Source organism: Heterodontus francisci, chromosome 43 (genome assembly GCF_036365525.1).
Source record: "Heterodontus francisci isolate sHetFra1 chromosome 43, sHetFra1.hap1, whole genome shotgun sequence".
In the NCBI taxonomy this organism is placed as follows: Eukaryota; Metazoa; Chordata; class Chondrichthyes; order Heterodontiformes; family Heterodontidae; genus Heterodontus; species Heterodontus francisci.
This window is the reverse complement of record NC_090413.1, coordinates 20,161,507-20,183,537: the sequence shown is the minus strand read 5'-3', so window position 1 is coordinate 20,183,537 and position 22,031 is coordinate 20,161,507. Positions and strand designations below refer to the sequence as shown.

At 44.9% G+C, this 22,031-nt stretch overlaps 1 protein-coding gene across 2 annotated transcripts in view; it reads right to left on the bottom strand.

Annotated features, from left to right (window-relative positions):
* camsap3 (calmodulin regulated spectrin-associated protein family, member 3) overlaps positions 1 to 22,031 on the bottom strand; it is a 178,010-nt gene that overhangs the window by 112,483 nt on the left and 43,496 nt on the right. For both annotated transcript variants that reach the window (XM_068021113.1, XM_068021114.1), the window contains exon 2: positions 8,437 to 8,696. In XM_068021113.1, coding sequence (XP_067877214.1) covers positions 8,437 to 8,696 — 260 coding nt within the window. The remainder of the gene's footprint in view (positions 1 to 8,436; positions 8,697 to 22,031) is intronic.

Below are 22,031 nucleotides of genomic sequence, written 5' to 3'. Positions count from 1 at the left end.
CAAATTTTCAGATTTGGGATTCAGTTCAATTGCTTATTAACTGAAAAATTCTCAAGTATGGTTTCATCAGTTAGGCCTAACTGTCCCAATTCAGGACTCACACTTAGACAGGCACTTCAGTGCATGACCGAGGGAGTGCTGCATTGCCGAAGGTGTTGCTTTTTCAGATGAGACGTTAAACCAAGATCATTTGCTTGTTGAGATGGATGTAAAAGATTCCATGGCACTATTCCCAGCAGCAGCAGGGGAGCTCTCCTGAAATCGCTGCCAAATTATCCTACCTCCAATGCAACATATCAACTGCGCATCCTCTCGCTGTTTGAGGGATCTTGCACAGACTGGAGAATATGCTTAAAAAAAATTAATGCCCTCGACGTGAAGCTGTACATAAACAAATCTATCTTCCATGAAGTTTAAACAGGAGTAAATAGTAGTGTAGTTAGACACACCTTTGAACAGCTGTCAGACAAGTTCACCCTCCCTGGACGGTACATGTAAACACACCAATGAGCACACCATTAACATCATAAAGCAGACATTTCTAGTGCATGATGCAAACCGTGCACAAGTTGCACATACCTTTTCAAAGAACAAAGAAAATTACAGCACAGGAACAGGACCTTCGGCCCTCCAAACCTACGCCGATCCAAATCCTCTATCTAAACCTGTCGCCTATTTTCTAAGGGTCTGTATCTCTTTACTTCATGCCCATTCATGTATCTGTCTAGATACATCTTAAAAGACGCTATCATGCCCGCGTCTACCACCTCCGATGGCAATGCGTTCCATGCACCCACCACCCTCTGCGTAAAGAACTTTCCACGCATATCCCCCCTAAACTTTTCCCCTTTCACTTTGAACTCGTGTCCCCCTTGTAATTGAATCCCCCACTCTGGGAAAAAGCTTCTTGCTATCCACCCTGTCTATACCTCTCATGATTTTGTACACCTCAATCAGGTTCCCCCTCAACCTCCGTCTTTCTAATGAAAATAATCCTAATCTACTCAACCTCTCTTCATAGCTAGCGCCCTCCATACCAGGCAACATCCTGGTGAACCTCCTCTGCACCCTCTCCAAAGCATCCACATCCTTTTGGTAATGTGGCGACCAGAACTGCACGCAGAATTCCAAATGTGGCCGAACCAAAGTCCTATACAACTGTAACATGACCTGCCAACTCTTGTACTCAATAGTCTTGTCCGATGAAGGAAAGCATGCCGTATGCCTTCTTGACCACTCTATTGACCTGCGTTGCCACCTTCAGGGAACAATGGACCTGAACACCCAAATCTCTCTGTACATCAATTTTCCCCAGGACTTTTCCATTTACTGTATAGTTCACTCTTGAATTGGATCTTCCAAAATGCATCACCTCGCATTTGCCCTGATTGAACTCCATCTGCCATTTCTCTGCCCAACTCTCCAATCTATCTATATTCTGCTGTATTCTCTGACAGTCCCCTTCACTATCTGCTACTCCACCAATCTTAGTGTCGTCTGCAAACTTGCTAATCAGACCACCTATACTTTCCTCCAAATCATTTATGTATATCACAAACAACAGTGGTCCCAGCACGGATCCCTGTGGAACACCACTGGTCACACGTCTCCATTTTGAGAAACTCCCTTCCACTGCTACTCTCTGTCTCCTGTTGCCCAGCCAGTTCTTTATCCATCTAGCTAGTACACCTTGGACCCCATGCGCCTTCACTTTCTCCATCAGCCTACCATGGGGAACCTTATCAAACGCCTTACTGAAGTCCATGTATACGACATCTACAGCCCTTCCCTCATCAATCAACTTTATCACTTCCTCCAACATTGTCCTGACACCAGTGAACCTCACCCAATGGGGGTCATTTTAACATCTGCCACTAATTTCCGGCACAGACTCGGTGGGCCGAAGGGCCTGTTTCAGTGCTGTATCTCTCCATAATGTAAAGACAGGCGATATCAAATCAGCCAGCCCTTGTACATCTCCATCAAACCCAATGGACTGCGACTATTGAACAATACAGACCTTGGGTTGTGGGTTCAAGACCCACTCCAGGACTTCAGCAAAAAAGTCAAGGCTGACTCTCCATCGTAGTACTGAGGGAGTACTGCACGGTCAGAGGTGCCATCTTTTGGATGAGACATTCAAGCAAGACCTTGTCTCCTGTCTCAGTTGAAAGTAAAAGATCCCGTCGCACTATTTTTGATGTAGAGTTGGGGAGCTCTCCCCAATATTTGTCCCTCAACCAACATCACCACTGACAGGTTATCCGGTCATTATCATTCTGTTGTTGTGGGATCTTGCTGTGCACAAATTGGCTGCTGCAACAGTCACTGCACTTCAAAGTACTTCATTGGCTATAAAATGCTTTGGGGTCGTGAAAGGCACTATATAAATGCAAACTTTCTTTTTTAAATACTCTTTTATGACATGTATTATATAATTAATAATCAAGAATAGGGAAATGGGACATGATTAACTCCAGAGGGACAAAGTGTTATCAGAACAGTGACATTTTGCCAATTTAGATTACCAGATGGTGGCATTGCTTCTTTAGGCAATGCATTCTGGGAAGAATGACATCACTGTGACTCACATCACAACAATCTGATACACACAAATAATCATTTGTTTCAGGAGCAGGGAGCACATCGATTTCAGCCAGGATTTCTCACTTCACAGCAGGTTTAATTCCTGACCACTACAATGTAACCCTGGCCAACATTCCCCTCTCAACCACTGCCACTAAAAACACGCCAACCAACAATAATCAGCACTTAGATAGAACCTTGAACGCAATAAAAACATCCCAAAGTGCGACTCAGGATCTTAATAAGCCAAAAATGGACACCAAGCCAAAAGAGGGGGCATTAGGAGAGGTGACCAAAAGCTTAGTCAAAGAGGTAGGTTTTAAAGGAGCAGCTTTAAAAAGGAGGGGGATAGGGAAGTTCAGGGAGAAAATTCCAGAGCTTAGAGGCTAGACAGCTATAAGCACAGTCACCAACAGTGGGGCAAACATTGGGGAAGCAGAGAGATCTGAGGGCTGTAGAAGGTTCACAAAATCCCCGTCCAGACAGCAGGCAGGGAGATGCATACCCACCTCCTAACATTTGAACAGCTGACTGACCAGGCTCATACCTGCAGGTGACTACCACTGAGGCAAGGCACTGGATGGGACCAAGTGCCAATGCAGCTACACCAGAGGGTGGCTGAACATCTCCAGGAAAGAATGGGAGAAAGTCTGTCGCAGGAGCACACCAACAGTGCAACCTTTTAAAAAAGGATTTAATTAAAACAAACCAGCCTGAAGGATTTTCTCAGACACCTTTGCTGAGCTTTTTTATTTTAACAAAACACCAGTGAGCGTGAACGCTAGCTGAACATGCAGGTATCATTTTAGTATGGCATTGTTCCCACTGTCGTCATCACAAAGCCATTCAAAAAAGGACCCAGGAGCGGAGAAGTTCATCCCTGCTCAGACCTGGGACCTGTACAAGTTTGGACTGCTACATTAAGACTGCTTCAGACACTCGAGTTACTTTTTGCAAACTGGACTTCAATAGTTTATAGATTGTAACTTCAGTCCCACTCATCTATCACATCTGACCTGCACTGGCCCCCATCTTCCGAAGTACAGATTTCAAAATTCTTCCTCTGCAATTGGTTCCCTTCCCTCTACGTCTAACCGCCTGGGCAATAGTCGCCATCCCAGTGACAGTCCTGTTGCATACCAATCCATACATTCTGGAATTTCCTTTCCAGATCCATCCTCCTCGTAACTACACCGCCTAATTAAAAAAAAAAGTCACAACTGAACACTTTGACCACCTCGCTCCATGTCTAATCAAATTTTAACGGCGTTGGCTGAAGGATAAATATTGGCCAGAAGCCAGAACTCCCCTGCTCCGCTGCGGAATAGTGCTGCGGGATTATTCTCATACACTTCAGCAGGTAGACGGGGCCTCGGTTTCACGTCTCGTCTGAAATGTGGCACCTCAGAAGTGCAGCACACCCTCCGTACTGCACTGGGCGCGTTGGCCTAGATTCTGTACTCAAAACTGGTTTATGCTGATTAAGAGCGAAGACTCCAAAGCTGGTTTCCTCTCTTATAATTAGCCTGCTCTTTTCATTATTTCTCTGTGCCCACCATTCTGGAGCCATGAAAACGTCATCACATTGCTGTCTGTGGGAGCTTGCTGTGCACAAATTGGCTGCCATGTTTCTTACATTACAACAGTGACTACACTTCACAAGTTGCTTCATTGGCTGTAATGCACTTTGGGACATCCGGAGGTCATGAAAGGCTCTACATAAATGCAAGTCTTTCTTTTCTTAAACCACCTTCCCCACAGCAACACTGCAATTTTTTTTTTTAAACTTCAAAAAGGGTTAAACTTTTTATTCCTCTTTTTCAGAAATTGCCTCTGCTTTGACTTTACCCAAACAGACTGTGTGCGAGGGGAGTCAGTTGGACAATACTAGCTTGGCATGTGCCACATCACTAAAGGTCCCCACTGCTTTCTTTATTGCTGACCCTACCACAGCAGTTCCTGCTCCTACTCCTACAGTGCGGGACACAGAAAACAAAAACAAGACAACCTCCACGTCCTGACCTTTAAATAACTCGTCCAAGTCAACAGAGATTCTCCATTAGAGACTCTGAGGTTTTCCCTTGGCAAGAGCATCCAGCCACTGGTTGAGAATTACTTAAAGCTGTAACGCTCCACTAACAGATCCACAGCTCTGAAGTGCAGTTTTAAAGCCCCATAAAATTTTTATTTAATGCATACAATTTAAATCTTTAACTGCAGTTGTTCCGGGAAAGGTTCATTTTTAAGAATCAGCGTTTAACTTTAAATATGAATTGATCTCAATCCAAAGTTTAAGTGCAAGGGACAAATAAAAGTCTAATAATTGAAGATACGATGTAATGTTGCCAGAGGTAAATACCTTTAACTTCACAACCCAAACAAAAAGATCACAAATACTCCACACTGCCCCCAACCCCCCACAACAAAAGATACAAGAAAGAAAGTAGCTGGGGATTGGAATAAGGACAATAAAGGAACATTATTGGTTTCCCTGGCTTTGGGTAACTGAACAAAATGAGTGTGAAATCAGGAGCAATGTTACAGATCCTGAAGCAGCAACTGGGGCTGTGAAGGGAAGAGTGGGGAGAAAATGTTTATACAGAAAGACTTGCTTTCATACAGTGCATTTTACAACCTCAGGATGCGCCAAAGCACCTTACAACCAATGACGTACTTTTGAAGTGTTACTGTTGCAATGTGGGAAACACAGCTGTCAGATTGCTGTTTGTGGGATCTTGCTGTGCGCAATGTGATAATGACCAGCTCATCAGCTTTCAAGTTTTGGTTGAGGAATTGGCCATGCTCTTCATTAGAATAGTGGAAGGGAATATTTTACATTCTGCAAGGGCAGACAGAGTATCGGTTTAGCATCTCATCTGAAAGACAGCATCTCTGAGAGTGCAGCACTCCCGCTGTACAGCACTGGAGTGTCAGCCTTGACTGCTGTACTCAAGTCCTGGAGTAGGACTTGAACCCGCAACCTTCCAACTCAGAGGCAACAGCCAGGGCTGACACAAAATCAATGCACCAATTACAGAAGATGATGTGAGAATCCCAAATCTGATGAGGGCCATTGCCCCTTGGATTGCGATCTCTTCCAAGGTAAAAAACCACTGTGAGCAACACAGGAGGATGCAGTTACGGGACATGCCCGGTTCGAAGACAAAAAGCCACAACTGGCAGTTGGTCTTCCCTCCCCCCTCATCCCATCAATTGGCCATTGAATGCACCGGCCCTTCGCAGTATCAGCCCCTGTGATTACAACAAAGATTTGGTTCTTTATATTAACAAGATGGTGGGGGACCTGTTTAACATAAGCTGCACCCAACAGTGTCACCTGGATAGAGACACTAATGGAGTTCCAAAGGCTTGGACAAGGGTGCCTCGGATGATGCAATGTTTCATAAGGACAGGAGCATACCATGTACAGCCCATCATTCTACTGTGCAGTTTACATGCAGCATTTCCATTCCAAACACTTTCTTCAGTACTTTCAGTAGTATAAATCATCAATTCATGTCACAAAAATTAACAGAAAAATACACAGATACAAGTTTTAACCATTTCTAGACTTAAGTCAAGATTGTTGTTTTAAAATTAGCACCAAACCCAAGCATCAGAACTCAAGCCAAGAATCTACCTCTGAAGTCTCCCTGACACTTCTACATCTAAGACCCCACATACATTTGTGTGGTAAACTGGAAGATTAGGTCACTGTCTGGGAATTTAAACTTGAGGCAAGGGGTTTTTTTTTGGGGGGGGGGAGGGGGGGTGGGCGGCTCATTATACATAGATAATTTACATCAAATTTACATACACATACATATAACACACACTCAAAGATACTAATTTCACTGCTATTGTTTTGCAGGTCTCTGCTCGTCTGAATTTAGAAGTTACTTTGATTTGAGAATCACAAATTCTACATTTAATGTTTTCTTCAAAAATAAAATTAACCCCACGTTAAGAATTACTAATCCTCTCTAATCAACAATTGCCGCAATGTTTTTTTTTTAAAAACGCTTGGATTACTTCGACATTTATTTGAACATTTTCTCAGCACGCCCGTTAAACATTCACACAGCTCTCCCAATACAGGATCAATGGTGGCACCACTTCAATAGGCATGATTGGAACTCGAGGCTGCAGCATCACAACTACATTCCCAACCAACCAGAATCTGCCATCGGATTAAAGTCTATTGCCTCAGTAGAAGGCCGAGGGCAGCAGGTGCATGGGAACATGACCACCTGCAATTTCCTCTCCAATCCACACACCATCCTGACTTGGAACTAAATCGCTGGGTCAAAATCCTGGAACTCCCTTCCCCAACAGCACTGTAGGTGTACCTACATCCCAAGGACTGCAGTGGTTCAAGAAGGCAGTTCACCACCACCTTCTCAAGGGCAATTAGGGACAGGCGACAAATGCTGGTATAACCAGTGACAACCATATCCAATGAATGAATAAAACAAAAAGAGTGGAGCAAACATGGAGATTTAGTCTGGCACATTTGTCCTTTCCACTGACCTGGTCTCCGCAGGCATCTCATTCACCTGCCCAGACTAGGGTCCTTCCACTCACACAAAGATAACACCCCGAGACACAAATTATTAGTTAAATTAAAGTCAAAGCTTTGAAAGTGGCCCTCATATATATTTTAATATATATATTTTTACAGTGCGAGTGGCAGCTGTTCATTCAGTGGCTGACAGCAGGTGGCTGATGGAATTGTGGCTGATTAAGACTGGGGTGATACATTTATAGATATTTTTATGTACGTATATGAATATATATAAATATAGCTTGTTAAAAAAAATTTATTTTCCCTTACTCTGATTGTTTTACTTTAAATTGGTTATTCTTGCGGATTGTCCTGATGAGTGCAAGACAAAAAGCTTCAACAAAATGTCTCTATATTCAGCAACATATAAAAAGTACACATATACCTACATATACACAAAAAAAAAATTTATATCACCCCAGACAATTAAACAACCACAATCCCATCAGCCACCTGCTGTCAGCGACTGAATGAACAGCTGCCACTTTCATTGTCACAGGACCTTCAATCATCCAAAAAATAAAACAGAGGAACTGAAGACAAGTACTTTTGAAAAGGATCACATTGGAACAAGAAGCTACATGATGATTGTTCAATAATTGGACCAAAATAAACAGTTCAGGTAACGCAGAGTATATATGGCTTGGAAGTAGAGTGTTGTCAAGCTGATGAGCATCGCCCCCAGTGATATGTATTGTACTCACAGATTGGTAACTGAACACCAGGGGAGCCCCTCTAACAATGGGAGCAAGCAATTAGACTCCAGGGTTTCCACGTCTAACCAGAGAGTCTGAAAAAGCAGCCAGTGCATTACCATACCAACTGGAGTGTTTACCAGATATAAACACTGGACACTCAATTCTGAGGGAAGGATGCAGAGAAAAAGTAGCTGGGGCTCCTTCTCTTGATTTGAGTACTGTTAGAAAGCCCATATGACACAGAGACTGGGAAAGAGATAGAAAGAGCAATAGAGCGCGCGAGAAATTGAGATATTGTTGCAGGCAGACAGCTTCGAGCTCAGCAATGGTATCTCTCCCACTGTCTTGGTTTATTCATGAAATGTGTCTACAAGATAAAAAAAAAGGAGCATAAGTGGGTTGGGGTCTCCAGCAAATAGCAGTGGTAATTCTGGGCAGTAAAGCTAGTGATCTTTCGAACAAAATAATCGGGGCCTCCACAGCAGGTGCAACCGTTGTGAACTGCCAAGCCTCACGAGGTACACGAACCCAGCTCACTGTCCCAGCCCAACGCAGGTGGCAGCTTACGTCCACACATTTAAACCTTACCATTTGGATGGGCTTTTTCCGGAGGTCGGCCTCGGATACCACCGTCTCCTGGTCCTTCACCTGGAGTCCTTTCCGCGACAGAGCCTGGAGGACGGCTGCATTATCCTGCGGCGGGCCAGCCTCATCGTGTGGCAGGGTCTGGCTGCAGACCCGGCAGTAGATGTCGGAGGAAAGCAACAGACAGGTGACTGGCGGCTTGATGTGTTCCTGGTCATATTGGTCAGTGTAAAACGGCTCCCTCAGCTCGTCTGGCACATTTTCTGTAAAAGAATGAGATACAAAAAAAAACATGAGCTCTGAAATTTCCAACTTTCAGCTTCCTCCTTTCCACGCACACATTCAATTTGAAGATGGAGGCTTCAGCTTTTTTTTTTTTAAATGCTCCACTTTCTCACGTGATCCTGTAATGTTGTACTCAAAAAAAAATTCATTTACTGTGCCAGCTCAGTGGGTAACACCTTCACCTCGGAGTCTAAAGGTTGTGGGTTCAAGTCTCACGAGAGACTTGGTCACCTAATCTAGGCCGACAGAGAGTGCTGCACTGTCAGAGGTGCCCGCTTTCAGATGAGATGTTAAAAACAGAGGCCCCACCTGCCCCCTCATGTGGATGGAAATAATCTCATGGCATTATTTCCAAGCGGAGCTGGGGCGTTTTCCTCTGCATCCTGGCCAATGTTCCCTAGAAGTTATGCATGGGCCTGTTTGTTGTGCTATGTGGTTCCTTTAAGATTGCCTCACGGCTCCACACATCTTAACAGGAATGTACGCTGCCTGTTTGTTCCCTACGCGGCAAGTTCCAGATTGCTGCACGACCACAGAGTTTAGGAAGGGAATTTGGTCCCAGTAAATATTTATCCCTTCAGCAACACCGAAAAACATATCTGCTCATTAACCCAAGAACAGGACCAGAAGTAGGCTCTACAGCCCCTCAAGGTTGCTCCTTCATTTAATAAGATCACAGCTGACTCTCGACCTCAACTCCACCTTCTCCAAAGTGCTGCTCCTGGGAGCTTTCTGTGCACAAATTGGCTGCTGTGTTTCCACCATGAAAAACAGTGATAACACTCCGATAAGTACTGTAAAACGCTTTGGGATGTCTTGAGAACAGGACAGGTGCTATAGAAATGCACAGTCTTCCTGCTGCCTGGTTTATAGTGACAGAGTGTTGTGGTCGTACAAACGTAAACTGTCGAGATGGTGCCTGGTTGGGTCTTATCCAGAGCCTGGTTTCGGCAGTGGTTAAGCCACTGATGCTCACGGCATCGCTTGGCTTAAGAGCGACAAACCATAATACTAATGAGCTCAGAGGTAGCAGGCCAGGCAAGAAGGCAACTCAGCTAAAATTTTCAGGCTGAACCTCTCTGCATGAAAAGGCAGACTGTGAAAAGGGACTGTAAATTAAATGCAGCGTGTACTGTTTGACTTGTACATAAATTCCTCAGCTGGTTATCGAGTGGCAATGAACTGTTACAATCTGGAATGCATGACCTGAAAAAGGGCGGTGTAAGCAGATACAATTTTCAACAGGGAACTGGATAAATACTTGGAATACATACAGGGCTATGGGGAAAGAGGAGAGGGGAAGAATTCGATTGCTCCACCAAAGAGCCAGCACAGACACGACGGGCCGAATGGGCTCCTTCTGAGCTGCATTATACTTTTATTAAATCAGGAAGCTCCCAAACGACTGCATTGATAAATGGAAAGCCTAAAGTAAGATTAAGCCAGACAGAGCAGGAGTATCTCCCCAGCCTAAAGTAAGGCAGTTTCCAGCCATCAGCTGTGGCTCAGTGGGTAGCACTCTTGCATCAGAGTCTGAAGATTTTGGGTTCAAATCCCAATCTAGGAAGCTGAGCACCTAATCCAGGTTGGTCCAGCGGCACAGTACTGAAGGAATGAGAGTGAATGGGAGGAGCAGTCTTTTATTTATTTATTTAGAGATACAGCACTGAAACAGGCCCTTCGGCCCACCGAGTCTGTGCCGACCAACAACCACCCCATTTATACTAATCTTACATTAATCCCATTACCCGCTGACATCCCCACCTTTCCTCAATTCCCCTACCACCTACCTATACTAGGGGCAATTTACAATGGCCAATTTACCTATCAACCTGCAAGTCTTGGGCTGTGGGAGGAAACCGGAGCACCCGGCGAAAACCCACGCAGTCACAGGGAGAACTTGCAAACTCCGCACAGGCAGTACCCGGAATCGAACCCGGGTCGCTGGAGCTGTGAGGCTGTGGTGCTAACCACTGCGACGCCCTGATGAGATGAAATATTAAACCAAGGGCCCCGATGACCGTCTCGGGTGGATGTAAAAAAGATACCACAGCTCTAGTTCAAAGAGGAGTTCTCCCCAGCGTCTATGCCAATATTTATCTCTCAACCAATATCACACGTGACCTGTGTTGTTGGTGAGAGATTGCTGTGTGCAAAATGGCTGCTGCGTTTCCTACATTACAACAGTGGACACACTATGTGTATAGTATTATTGACCGTGAAGTGTTTTGGAACATCCTTCAGTCATGAAAGAAATGCAAGTTTTTGCCCTTTCCTAGAACTGATTTGACAGCAACCCCCACACCCACGAACCCGCCCCCAACACTAAAGAGGACAAAGCAGACGTCAACCAGGGTCAGCAAATCCAATTGCTGGCCAGTGACTCCAGCTGTACACATGTAGATACCAGACAGGATCGACTCCACTCCAGTTCCCTCCCCAGCTGAGAGGTCACTCAACACAGTCTAGACTTCGCAGGTCAGCGATCAGACACGACGCTAGACGTTGGTAATGCCTGTGCAACTATACCCCAGCACGAAACGACGCCTTCAGGAAAAGTAGGGGAAGAAAATTAAAAGGGGGAAGAGCAAAAGCCGAGGAAGGCGCTGGGGACGGAGGAGCAACTGCAGTTATCTATCATTTCTGATTTCAATTGAACCGAGTTCACAATTGGCTGCTTCGGTGGAGATTTCCCTTGCTGACTCAACTCCTCCGCATGGATCTAGTGCCTGCTGTTAGCTGCCACAAGGTATTCCTAAATAAAACAAGCTGTTCTGTCAGCGAGTTAACTCATCTAGTAAAATGCTTTTGCAGAAGGCAAACTACAGCCACGTGACCAGTCTCTGATCGGACAGACAGCCACTGACCAACCAGCGTTACACTTGTCAAAATGAGCTTCATTCATCCCAAAAGCTTAGGCACGTTCAGGGAAGCAAGAAAACCGTAGACACCTGAAAATGTGCATCCAGGGATCTTCAAACAGTTTCAGGAAGCGAGCTCCCCTTTACTTTATACTCCATTAAGCAGCTGGAGCTCTAGGCTACACATGGGAGCCCAATGGCCAACTGCAAATCCAATAATGGGGGAGGGGTGTGGGCAACACCAGGATTCTTTCTCCATAGGGAGGAGCAGTGGAAAATTGGCTGTGTGAAGCATTGCAGAAAATATCCCCAGTGTTCCGGCCAACAGTTATCCCTCAAAAATCACAAAAAAAAACAATTCCTCTGCTGATCTTTCTCATGGTTGTTCATGGGAGCTTGCTGTGCATAAATTGTCTACAGCGTTCCCTGTATTACAACAGCGACCACACTTAAGAACTTCACTGGCTGGGAGGTGCTCAGAGGGTGCGAAAGGGGCTATATAAGTGAAAACGGTTTCTTTCTCCCTTATCAGAATTCCATCTTAGACACTCACAAACGTGCCGGTTAGGAATGTAGGAAAAGGAGCCAGTTCCGCCATTCAATGAGATCACAGCTAATCTGCAAACCATATCCGCCTGCACTCCATAATCTCTTAATACCTTTGAATAACAGATTTCAAGTTAACAATTGATTTAGCATCAGTTTCTGTTTACGAAAGAGAGTTTCAAACTTCCACCACCTTTTGCGTGTCGAAGTGTTTCCTAATTTCACTCCTGGCTCTAATTTTTAGTATCCAAGCATACGGACCTCAGGCTCCCCCAACCCAAACTCAAGCAGAACGTGACGTACAGAAACAGGTGAAACTGAAGGTGCTGATAGCCGAGACAAACAGAAGCCAATTTTAGTAGGGCCGCTGTCTGCCATGTTATTACTGCATTTAGATTCTGGAAGGTTATCATGGACCCATGATTCTGCAATTGGGATAAAGAAGATGATCTTGCATTTATATAATGTCTTTCAAGGCCTCGGGATATCGCAAAGAGCTTCACAGTCATTGAAGTACTTTTCTCCCCAATTTAAGAACGGGAAATATTCAGCAGGTCCGGCAGAATTTGTGGAGAGAAAAAAAAAGTGTTACATTGCAGGTCAATGACCTCGTCAGAACCCAAGAGCTTTTGTTTGGACGAAAGGTCATCGACTTGCAATGTTACCTCCTTCTCCCTCCGCATTAAATCGCAAGCATTTCCCATTCTTCTAGCAGATTTCCAACATCTGCAGTATTTTGCTCAAGTAATTTTTGTCTCTCCAAGCGTTTTAATTTAGGAATATAGAAGCCAGATTTAGAGTCAATGCTGTGAACAGATTCCTGGATGTTGATCATTCCGAATCCAAAAAGGTGTCAGCTGTGCCTCAGTGGTAGCACTCACGCCCCAAGGCAGAGGGCTGTTGGTTCAAATCCCACTCCAGCAACTGGAGCCCAAAATCTAGGCCAATCCTCCAGTGCAGGTGAGTGCTGCATGGTCGAAGGCACTGTCTTTAGATATGGTGACAGGGTGGTAAAAAAGTGGTTGATGGCGAGGAATATAGATTTAGGCTGCAAGAAGAGATCAATAGACTGGTCAGATGGGCAGAAAGGTGGCAAATAGCATTCAATCTGGAGAAGTGCGAAGTAATGCACTTGGGGAGGGCAAGCGATCACACAATAAATGGTAGGATGTTAGGAAGCATCAAGGAGCATTTCCACAGATCCCCGAAGGTAGGATAGGTAGATAGATAAGGTGGTTAAGGCAGCATACACGATACTTACCTTTACAGGCCGAGACAGAGAGCAGGGAGGTTATTCTAGAACTATATAAAACACTAGTTTGACCACAGCTAGAGTATTGCTTACAGTTCTGGTCACTGCATTACAGGAAGGATATGATTGCACTAGAGATGCCACACAGGAGATTGACAGGGAGGTGGCCATGAATGGAGAATTTTAACAATGAGTAAAGATTGCATTGGCTGGGGTTGTTCTCTTTGGAACAAAGGAGGCCAAGAGGAGATTTAATTGAGGTGTATAAAATTGAGGGGCCTAGATAGAGTGGATAAGGAGGACCTATTTCCATTAGCAGAAAGGTCAATAGATTTAAAGTAATTGGTGGAAGGATTAGAAAGGAGTTGAGTAATTTTTCTCACCCAGGGGTCTCAAACTCACTGCCCAAGAGGGTGGTAGAAACACTCATTGCATTTTAAAAGATGGATATGCACTTGAAGCGCTGAAACCTACAAGCGCCCAGGACAGACACAATGGGCTGAATGGCCTCCTCCTGTACTATAAAATTTTTACTTTTCCAAGTTTAAAAAAAAAGTGGCTTGTGTGAAGCATAAACACCAGCACAGATCAGACGGGCTGAATGGCCTCTTTCTGTGTTGTAAATAGTACGTTAAAAAGAGCAACGTGGAATGGCTAATTCAATTCAACCTTTTCAGTCAGCCAGTTTGCAGCAGAAACTAATCCACAGATTCACACCCTCACAATGAAGGCCATTAATGTCACACGGAAATACTATGGAACATCACTCATTCACTGGAGACGTCACCAGTTCTGTGTCTTCAAAAAGTAGTTAATGATCAGTTAGTCAATCTTCAAAATAAAGGTAGAGAAAACTGGTTTCATAGACCTGGTCAGTAGAGAGATTAGCAAATCAGGTCATTATTCGAAGGGTCAATGTGAATATGTTTGCACTAAAAAGTGAAGTCTGTTCATAAGTAAACACAGGTGAGGGCTCGGTGCTTTTTCCTGGGACAACTGGTTTTACCAGCTTCCAAACAGGCCTTTTAACACCAAGTAGTTCATGAAACCCTCCCCCAACACAAAGCACAGTGAATCCAGCAAGCCAAATGGTTTGCATATGCTTCTGACTGCTTTAACACTTAATTAGCCAATTTGAAACGGAGACAAACCAAAATAAAATGCCCTCTTCCATTTTTCCTGTACTTTGGATTCTAGGACCCGCACACCTGCCATCCAGCACTTGGCATCAGAGCAGTTTAAACCCATTGCCCATTATCCAGAGTTCAAATCAAGGGGTGCGGAGTAATCTTAAAATTGCAGCATGGCCATCCAGGGCTGATTTCAGGAAGCACTTCACAGAGGGTAGTGGAATTCTGGGAATACTCTTCCCTCAAAAAGCTGTTGAGGCTTGCGGGGCAGGGCGAGGGGGTCTGAAAATGTCAAAACGGAGATTGATTCATACACTTGCCGAACAAAAATCAAAAGATTATGGAACCAGGGTGTGGGTAGTTGGAGCTAAAGTACAGATCAGCCATGATCTAATTGAATGGCCCATTCCTGTCCCATTGGTCCAGTAGTTCTGGTGAAAGGTCATTGGCAAGAAACGTTAATTCCACAGATGCTGCCTGACCCGCTGGGTATTTCCAGCGTTCTCTGTTTTTACTCAAACCAGGACTGGGCCTATGAATCTGTAGCAAGGCCACAGCTGCCAATCCACAGACACTGAGTTCCAAGAGCTCAATATAACAAAATGCAAGACTTGGACAATATCCAGGCTTGGGCTGATAAGTGGCAAGTAACATTCGCGCCACACAAGTGTCAGGCAATGACCATCTCCAACAAGAGAGAATCTAACCATCTCCCCTTGACATTCAATGGCATTATCATTGCTGAATCCCCCACTATCAACATCCTAGGGGCTACCATTGACTAGAAACTGCACTGGAGTAGCCATATAAAGACCATGGCTACAACAGCAGGTCAGAAGCTAGGAATCCTGAGGCGAGTAACTCACCTCCTGACTCCCCAAAGCCTGTCCACCATCTACAAGGCACAAGTCAGGAGTGTGATGGAATACTCTGCACTTGCCTGGATGGGTGCAGCTCCAACAACACTCAAAAAGCTCGACACCATCCAGGACAAAGCAGCCCACTTGATTGGCACCCCATCTACAAACAAACATTCACTCCCTCCACCACCGACGCACAGTGGCAGCAGTGTGTACCATCTACAAGATACAGTGCAGCAACGCACCAAGGCTCCATAGACAGCATCTTCCAAACCCGCGACCTCTACCAACTAGAAGGACAAGGGCAGCAAATGCATGGAAACACCACCACTTGCACGTTCCCCTCCAAGTCACACACCATCCTGACTTGGAACTATATTGCCGTTCCTTCATTGTCACTGGGTCAAAATCCTGGAACTCCCTTCCTAATAGCAGTGTGGGGGTACCTACCCCACATGGACTGCAGCGGTTCAAGAAGGCAGCTCACCACCACCTTCTCAAGGGCAATTAGGGATGGGCAATAAATGGTGGCCTGGCCAGCGACACCCACATCCCATGAATGAATGAAAAAAAAACAAAAGATAAAGACCCTTTATCCCATAATCTGGGAACAGAAAGAGGTCATTCAGCCCCTCAAGCCTGTTCCACCACTCAATTAGATCATGACTGATCTCTACCTCAAATCCAATTTTCCACTTTTGCGCCATATCCCAACAGAAATCTATTGATCCCAGTGTTGAAAATCTAACTGACTCCCAGCATTCAGTCTTTTGTCGGAGAGAATTCTGCATTTCCACTTGCCTTGGTTTGGGAAAAGCACCTCCTGATTTCCTTCCTAAAAGGCCTGGATCTAATTTTAAGATTGCTCCCCCTTGTTCTGGATTCCCTCACTGGAGGATATAGTCTCTCTGTATCTATCCTATCGAATGCCTTTATTATATAGCAGCAGTGCTCAGGTCATCCCTCAACGTTCTGAAGTCGAGGGAATACAATCCCTATTTAATGCAACCCCTCAATTCAACTCAAGCCCTGGTATCATTCCTCACCACACCCCTCAATGACCAATTATCTCCTTCCTGAGATGCAGTGCCCAGAAATGAATGTAATACTCCAAAGCTGCACTCCACTGAGCATTGGTCTAGTCTCATTTCTTAGCTGTTTCGAAACGTCCAAAATGAAAACCAGGCACCAAAAGTCTTGGTTCAAAAACCACTTTCTGCCCCTACCACCATCTGTCATGATGTGGATACATTAAAATTAAGGCTTCAAATTCTCATTTGCTGCAATGTGGCCCTGCCACCCACTAATCCATCCCAGATTTGCTATGAAATGGCAAACCTAGATGAGAGGTCGGACGTCCCTGTAAAGAGAGACACTCCCAAGGACCCAATTAATGTACAACAGCAACCTAAAAATTAATTTGCTGGTTTTCTGCGCTTGCTGACTTAATTGAAAGGACCCGACTTTGGTGCTCACAGTGCACAGCGTTCCCAACTCGAGTGAGAAGTCTGATGACCTTGGGAGATCTGCTTCCCTCCCCTCCCCCAAGGTCGACAAACTCCAGGTTGAAAACCTACAGCATAACCTAGGTCACTGGGGGCTTGCTGACTTCAGTTAAAGAAGCACACCGCTCAGTTGAGAACTTGTGTGTCCAGCTGACAGCATATTGGGTTAACTGCGAAACAATGCAAAGTGCAGGGGGCACAGTCTGATTACAAAACACAAACCCATCATATTTCAGCAGGTGATGGGAACCAGCATGTGACAAGTGGAGCCTGTTCCTATTCGTGATATCAAACCTGCTACTATAATCTTCCAAAAAAAAAAAGGACAGATTTAGGTTTGTGGCAACATTCTCTTGCCAATTTATATCAGGGTTAGGGCTGAAAACCACCACAAAGACTTCAATTTCCTGTAATAATGGAGAACTCAAAAGGGCAGGAATTTAAACACGAGACTGCAAGAATTATATATAGTCCCTCCACACACACTTTCATTCCATGTCTTCCCCCACCATTCCAAATTTCACCACAGTCCCAAAAAAAGTCAACCATTGAAAGGGCTAACCTTTTATTTCCAGATTCAAAGTGAACTCAAATTCTCAAACTGCCTTTGGACTCCCATCCTCTAGATCACTAGCTCAGTAACATTACGACACGACTGTAGCCCACAATCTCTGGAGGGCTACAGCTGGCCTCAATGTCATCTTCCCTCTCAGGTGGATGTAAAAGATCCAATAGCACTATTTACAAGTAGCCCAGGGGAGATCTCCCTGGTGTCCTGGCCAATATGCATCCCTCAACCAACATCACTAAAATAGATGATTTGGTCATTATCACATTGCTATTTGTTGGATCTTGTGTGCGAAAATTGGCTGCCGCATTTCCTACATTAAAACAGTGACTACGCCCCACTGGCTGTCAAGTGCTTTGGGACGTCTGATGGTCGTGAAAAGTGCTACATGATGGCAAGTCTTGCTTTTCTTGGGTAGTGGAGAAAAAAAAAAAAGCAGAGAGAGACCAGGATTCCCTCTCCCTGCCTAATCTCTGCTGAAAATCAATGCTGGGTGAGGCAGACCTTGCATGCCATGTTCCAAAGGGCCCTGGACCCTTACTGTATAAGCCTGCACCTGAATGGGGTGGAAACCAACCCTCATGAAAGCCAGGAGGATAAAAAAAAAAATCCTAATTTCCCAAAAGGTAGCAACATGCCAGTCTCAACCTCACACATTGGCTTTAAGACCGATTGCGGTCCGAGCAAATTTTTAAAAAAAATCTTTCATGGGCTGTGGGCATCACTGGCAGGCCAGCATTTGTTGCCCCTCCCGAATTTGAACCGAGTGGCTTGCTAGGCCATTTCAGAGGGCAGTTAACAGTCAACCACATTGCTGAGGGTCTGGAGTCACATGTAGGCCAGACCAGGTAAGGACAGCAGATTTCCTTCCCTAAAGGACATTAGTGAACCAGATGCGTTTTTACAACAATTGATGATAGTTTCATAGCACTATTACTGAGACTAGCTTTCAAATCCAGAGGTTTTTTTAAATTTATTTATTGAATTTAAATTCCACCATCTGCTGTGGTGGGATTTGAACCCATGTCCCCAGGGCATTAGCCCAGTCACTGCTCCAGTGACAATACCACTATGCCACCACCTCGGTGGTAAGGTCTCGAATACAAGAAATGTCTGGAATTACCATTAAAAAAATTCACATGGTCCCACATTGCTCTCCAAAGATCAGTTAATCGTTCAGATCTGTGTGAGAAGCCTTTGCAACTGAATTACCCAGCGTTTGCAGTAATGGATAGATCAGTACCAGCTGCAAAGCACTGGGACTTTTAAAGAAATTACCATAATTTATGCACATCTGGGATCCCTAGAGAAAGGGTCAGTATTCTTTGAGCTAAATTAACCAAGCATCCTTTGGATATGAAACGATTGCTCAAAGATTTTCCCCCTCCAATTAATGGTGCCCTGTGGGGCTCAATGATTCCAGTCTGAGGAGGGGAGACTAGAAAGAATAGGAAAAATAAATGTATATGCCCATCACTAAGGAGAGTGGGAAAGTCTCCAGCTGTCGAGATACATCCGAATATTTCTTGATGTCAAATCTTTTGTTGCGGCTTTCTTGCAACTTAATGGCTGCAGCCACAGTAAATCATCTGGTGTAATTTATACACTGACATGAGGGCAATTTGAACAAAATTGTACAACCTTAAAAGGAGTGCAGGAACAGAGAGACCTGAGGGTGTATATACACAAATCTTTGGAGGTGCCAGGACAAGTCGAGTTTGTTGTTAGAAGAGCACAAAATAAAAGGCAGAGACGACAAAAGCAAGGTGCTCATCATAAACCTTTCTTAAACACTGGTTAGGCCTCACCTGGAAAAGCATGCTCAGTTCTGGGCACCATACTTTAGGAAGGATGTTAAGGCCTTTGGAAAAGGGGCAGAAGAGATTCACTAGAACAGGGCCAGGGATGAGGGACATGCCGTTACATGGAGAGACCGGAGAAGCTGGAGTTGTTCTCCGAGCGGAGAAGGTTAAAGGGAGATTTAATAAAAAAGGTGATCAAAAATCATGAAGGGCTTGAATAGAGTAAGTAAGGAGAAACTGTTTCTGGAGGAAGAAGCAGCAGTAACCAAAAAAGGACAGACTTAAGGGAGATTGACAAAAGAACCAGAGGCGATGGGGGAATGTTTTTTTCAAAATGCAGCAAGTTATGATCTGGAATGCAGTGCTTGAAAGACTTATGGAAGGAGGAGATTCAATAGTAACATTCAAAAGAGAATTGGATAAATACTTCACGGGGGAAGAGAAGAGCAGGGGCACGGGACTGGATGAATCTTTCAGAGTTGACCGACATAATGAGCAAATGGCCTCCTTCTGTATGGTCCAATAACTAAGTATCAATAGGGTCACGACAGCAGATCACCCACAAAATTGCACCACAGAACAGGGTTTGAGGGGCTGAATGGCAGACTCTGCTTTTCCTATTCCTGCAGCCCAGTATTTTTGCCCACCTGTCTTCAGAGGGGTCATGCTTGTTGAGAATTTCCCAAAAGGTTATTTGTAGCTCCATCGCTGACTCAGGCTCCAGTCCGTCACTACATACTGCCTGAGGGGATCACGGGCATCAGCAATGCTTTGCCTAAGCTTAGGACAGCAATAAAAATAACAGTTCATTCAGAGCTCACCTTGTTGGAAAAAAAAAAATCCTTTCCACGCCCAAATTTGCATTCTAGTATACACAAAATCTTCCATTAAAGTTTGCAAGAAAAAATATTGAAGCATAAAGTTTCCCTCACAAACGTGATAAAAGTTTTTTTTTTAAATTCTCTGATGTGGGCATTACTAGCACTGTTATGTCTTGTACCCCCAAGCAGGAAGAAACTAAACTCACGATGTGTGTGTGTGTAGGCTTTATCCAAAATGGCTGCCTGAAATCAGTCAGTTTCACTTTTGGAGCCACGCCCCCTCAGGGTTGACTGACAGCACAGTCAGCAATCTTACAAACACAGCACAGAGCAATCCCACAGCACAGCCAGAATTTATTAACCATCCCTAGTTGCCTTCCTGAACCACTGCAGTCCAAATGGTGTAGGTACACCCATAGTGCTGTTAGGGAGGGAGTTCCAGAATCTTGACCCAATGAAGGCCATGTATCGCTGTCCCAAATCAGGATGACTTGGATGGAAAATCAGAGGTGATGGTGTCCCCATGCACCTACTACCCTTGTTCTTCCAGGTGCTGGAGGTCAAAGGTTTGGGAGGTGCTGTCGATGATAGTTTACCAACCCTGCTCCGTTGGGCACAGGAGCTACTGCACCAGGATGTCCACTAGGACCTTTATTCCACCCCTCACCAAAACCAAATAACTTCTCTTCCACCTCTTCCTCCATTTTCTCATCAAAAGACTGACACACGCTTGGTTCAAATCCAGAATCCCACTAGTATTTTGCCCAAATGCAGTGTCCCCAGGCCCTCACCCACGGCTAATGGTGGCACCCTGGCTGAGAGCAGCTGTGTCAACACTGAGCACGGACAAACCAGAAAATCCTCTGGCACATGTGGCTGAGTAGCAGACAGCAAGAAGGATTTGCATTTACATAGCACCTTTCGCAACCTCTCTGTCCCAAAGTGCTTTCCCATCAATGAAGTACTTGTTGAAATGTAGTCACCATTGTAATATAGAAAACACAGCAACCAATTTGTGCACAGCAAGCTCCCACAAACAGCAATGTGATAATGACCAGATAATTATTTTTAAGTGATGATAGTTAGTGGACAATTATTGGCCAGGGCAGAGAGAGAACTCCCCTGCTCTTCTTTAAAATAGTGGCATGAGACCTTTTATGTCCCGAGGGAGGACAGATGGGGCCTCGGTTTAACGTCTCATACGAAAAACGGCACCTCCGACAGTGCAGCCCTGGGCTGTCAGCCTAGATTGACCTCAAGTCTCTGGAGTGGGACTTGAACCCACAACCTTGGAAATCGAGAGGCAAGAGTGTGCCCAGCGAGCCACGGCTGACATTGGGCTGTGTATTGATCCATCAAGCCATTGGGGGAGCTGAGCTGTCGTTGAGGTTTTACTGTGGTGGATACAGTGGCCCCAGTTTCTTGGGCACCATTCTGTTTTCAAAGTTCAAATACCTTTACCACCCAGTAACCAGTCCATCACCCTATGATGCATTTTCCCGCAGAGCCAGTTTTATTTGGACAACTTTGTTCTGAACAGGTTGCATTAGGAACTGCACTTGTTCCAAAACAGTCTACTGCAACATCAATGCTTCTTTTCAACAGCTGGAAACAAGGAGGAGACTCAAGTTCCCCACAGGGCATTCCTGAGAAATCCGGTCCTGTGTATACAAGAGCTATGTGTAAATATTGACATGGCTTTCTGGAAGCAAATCTCCCATTCAACCCACCCCTTCCTAGATACTACAGCCAGAGTACAAAAGGCACTGTTTGTTGGCCAAGACTACACAGTTCAAGGCCAAAGCAAACCACCGGCCTACACAAAATCAATCAGTGCCTGACGTCTGGAAAACAGAAACTAGAAAACCACGGAAAAATGCTGAAAGGGGCTGATTCAGTTGCCAAAGGATACAAGAGTTACTTATGTTCTGGGCACTCGAACTACTCAATCCCCAGACTGAAGCACAT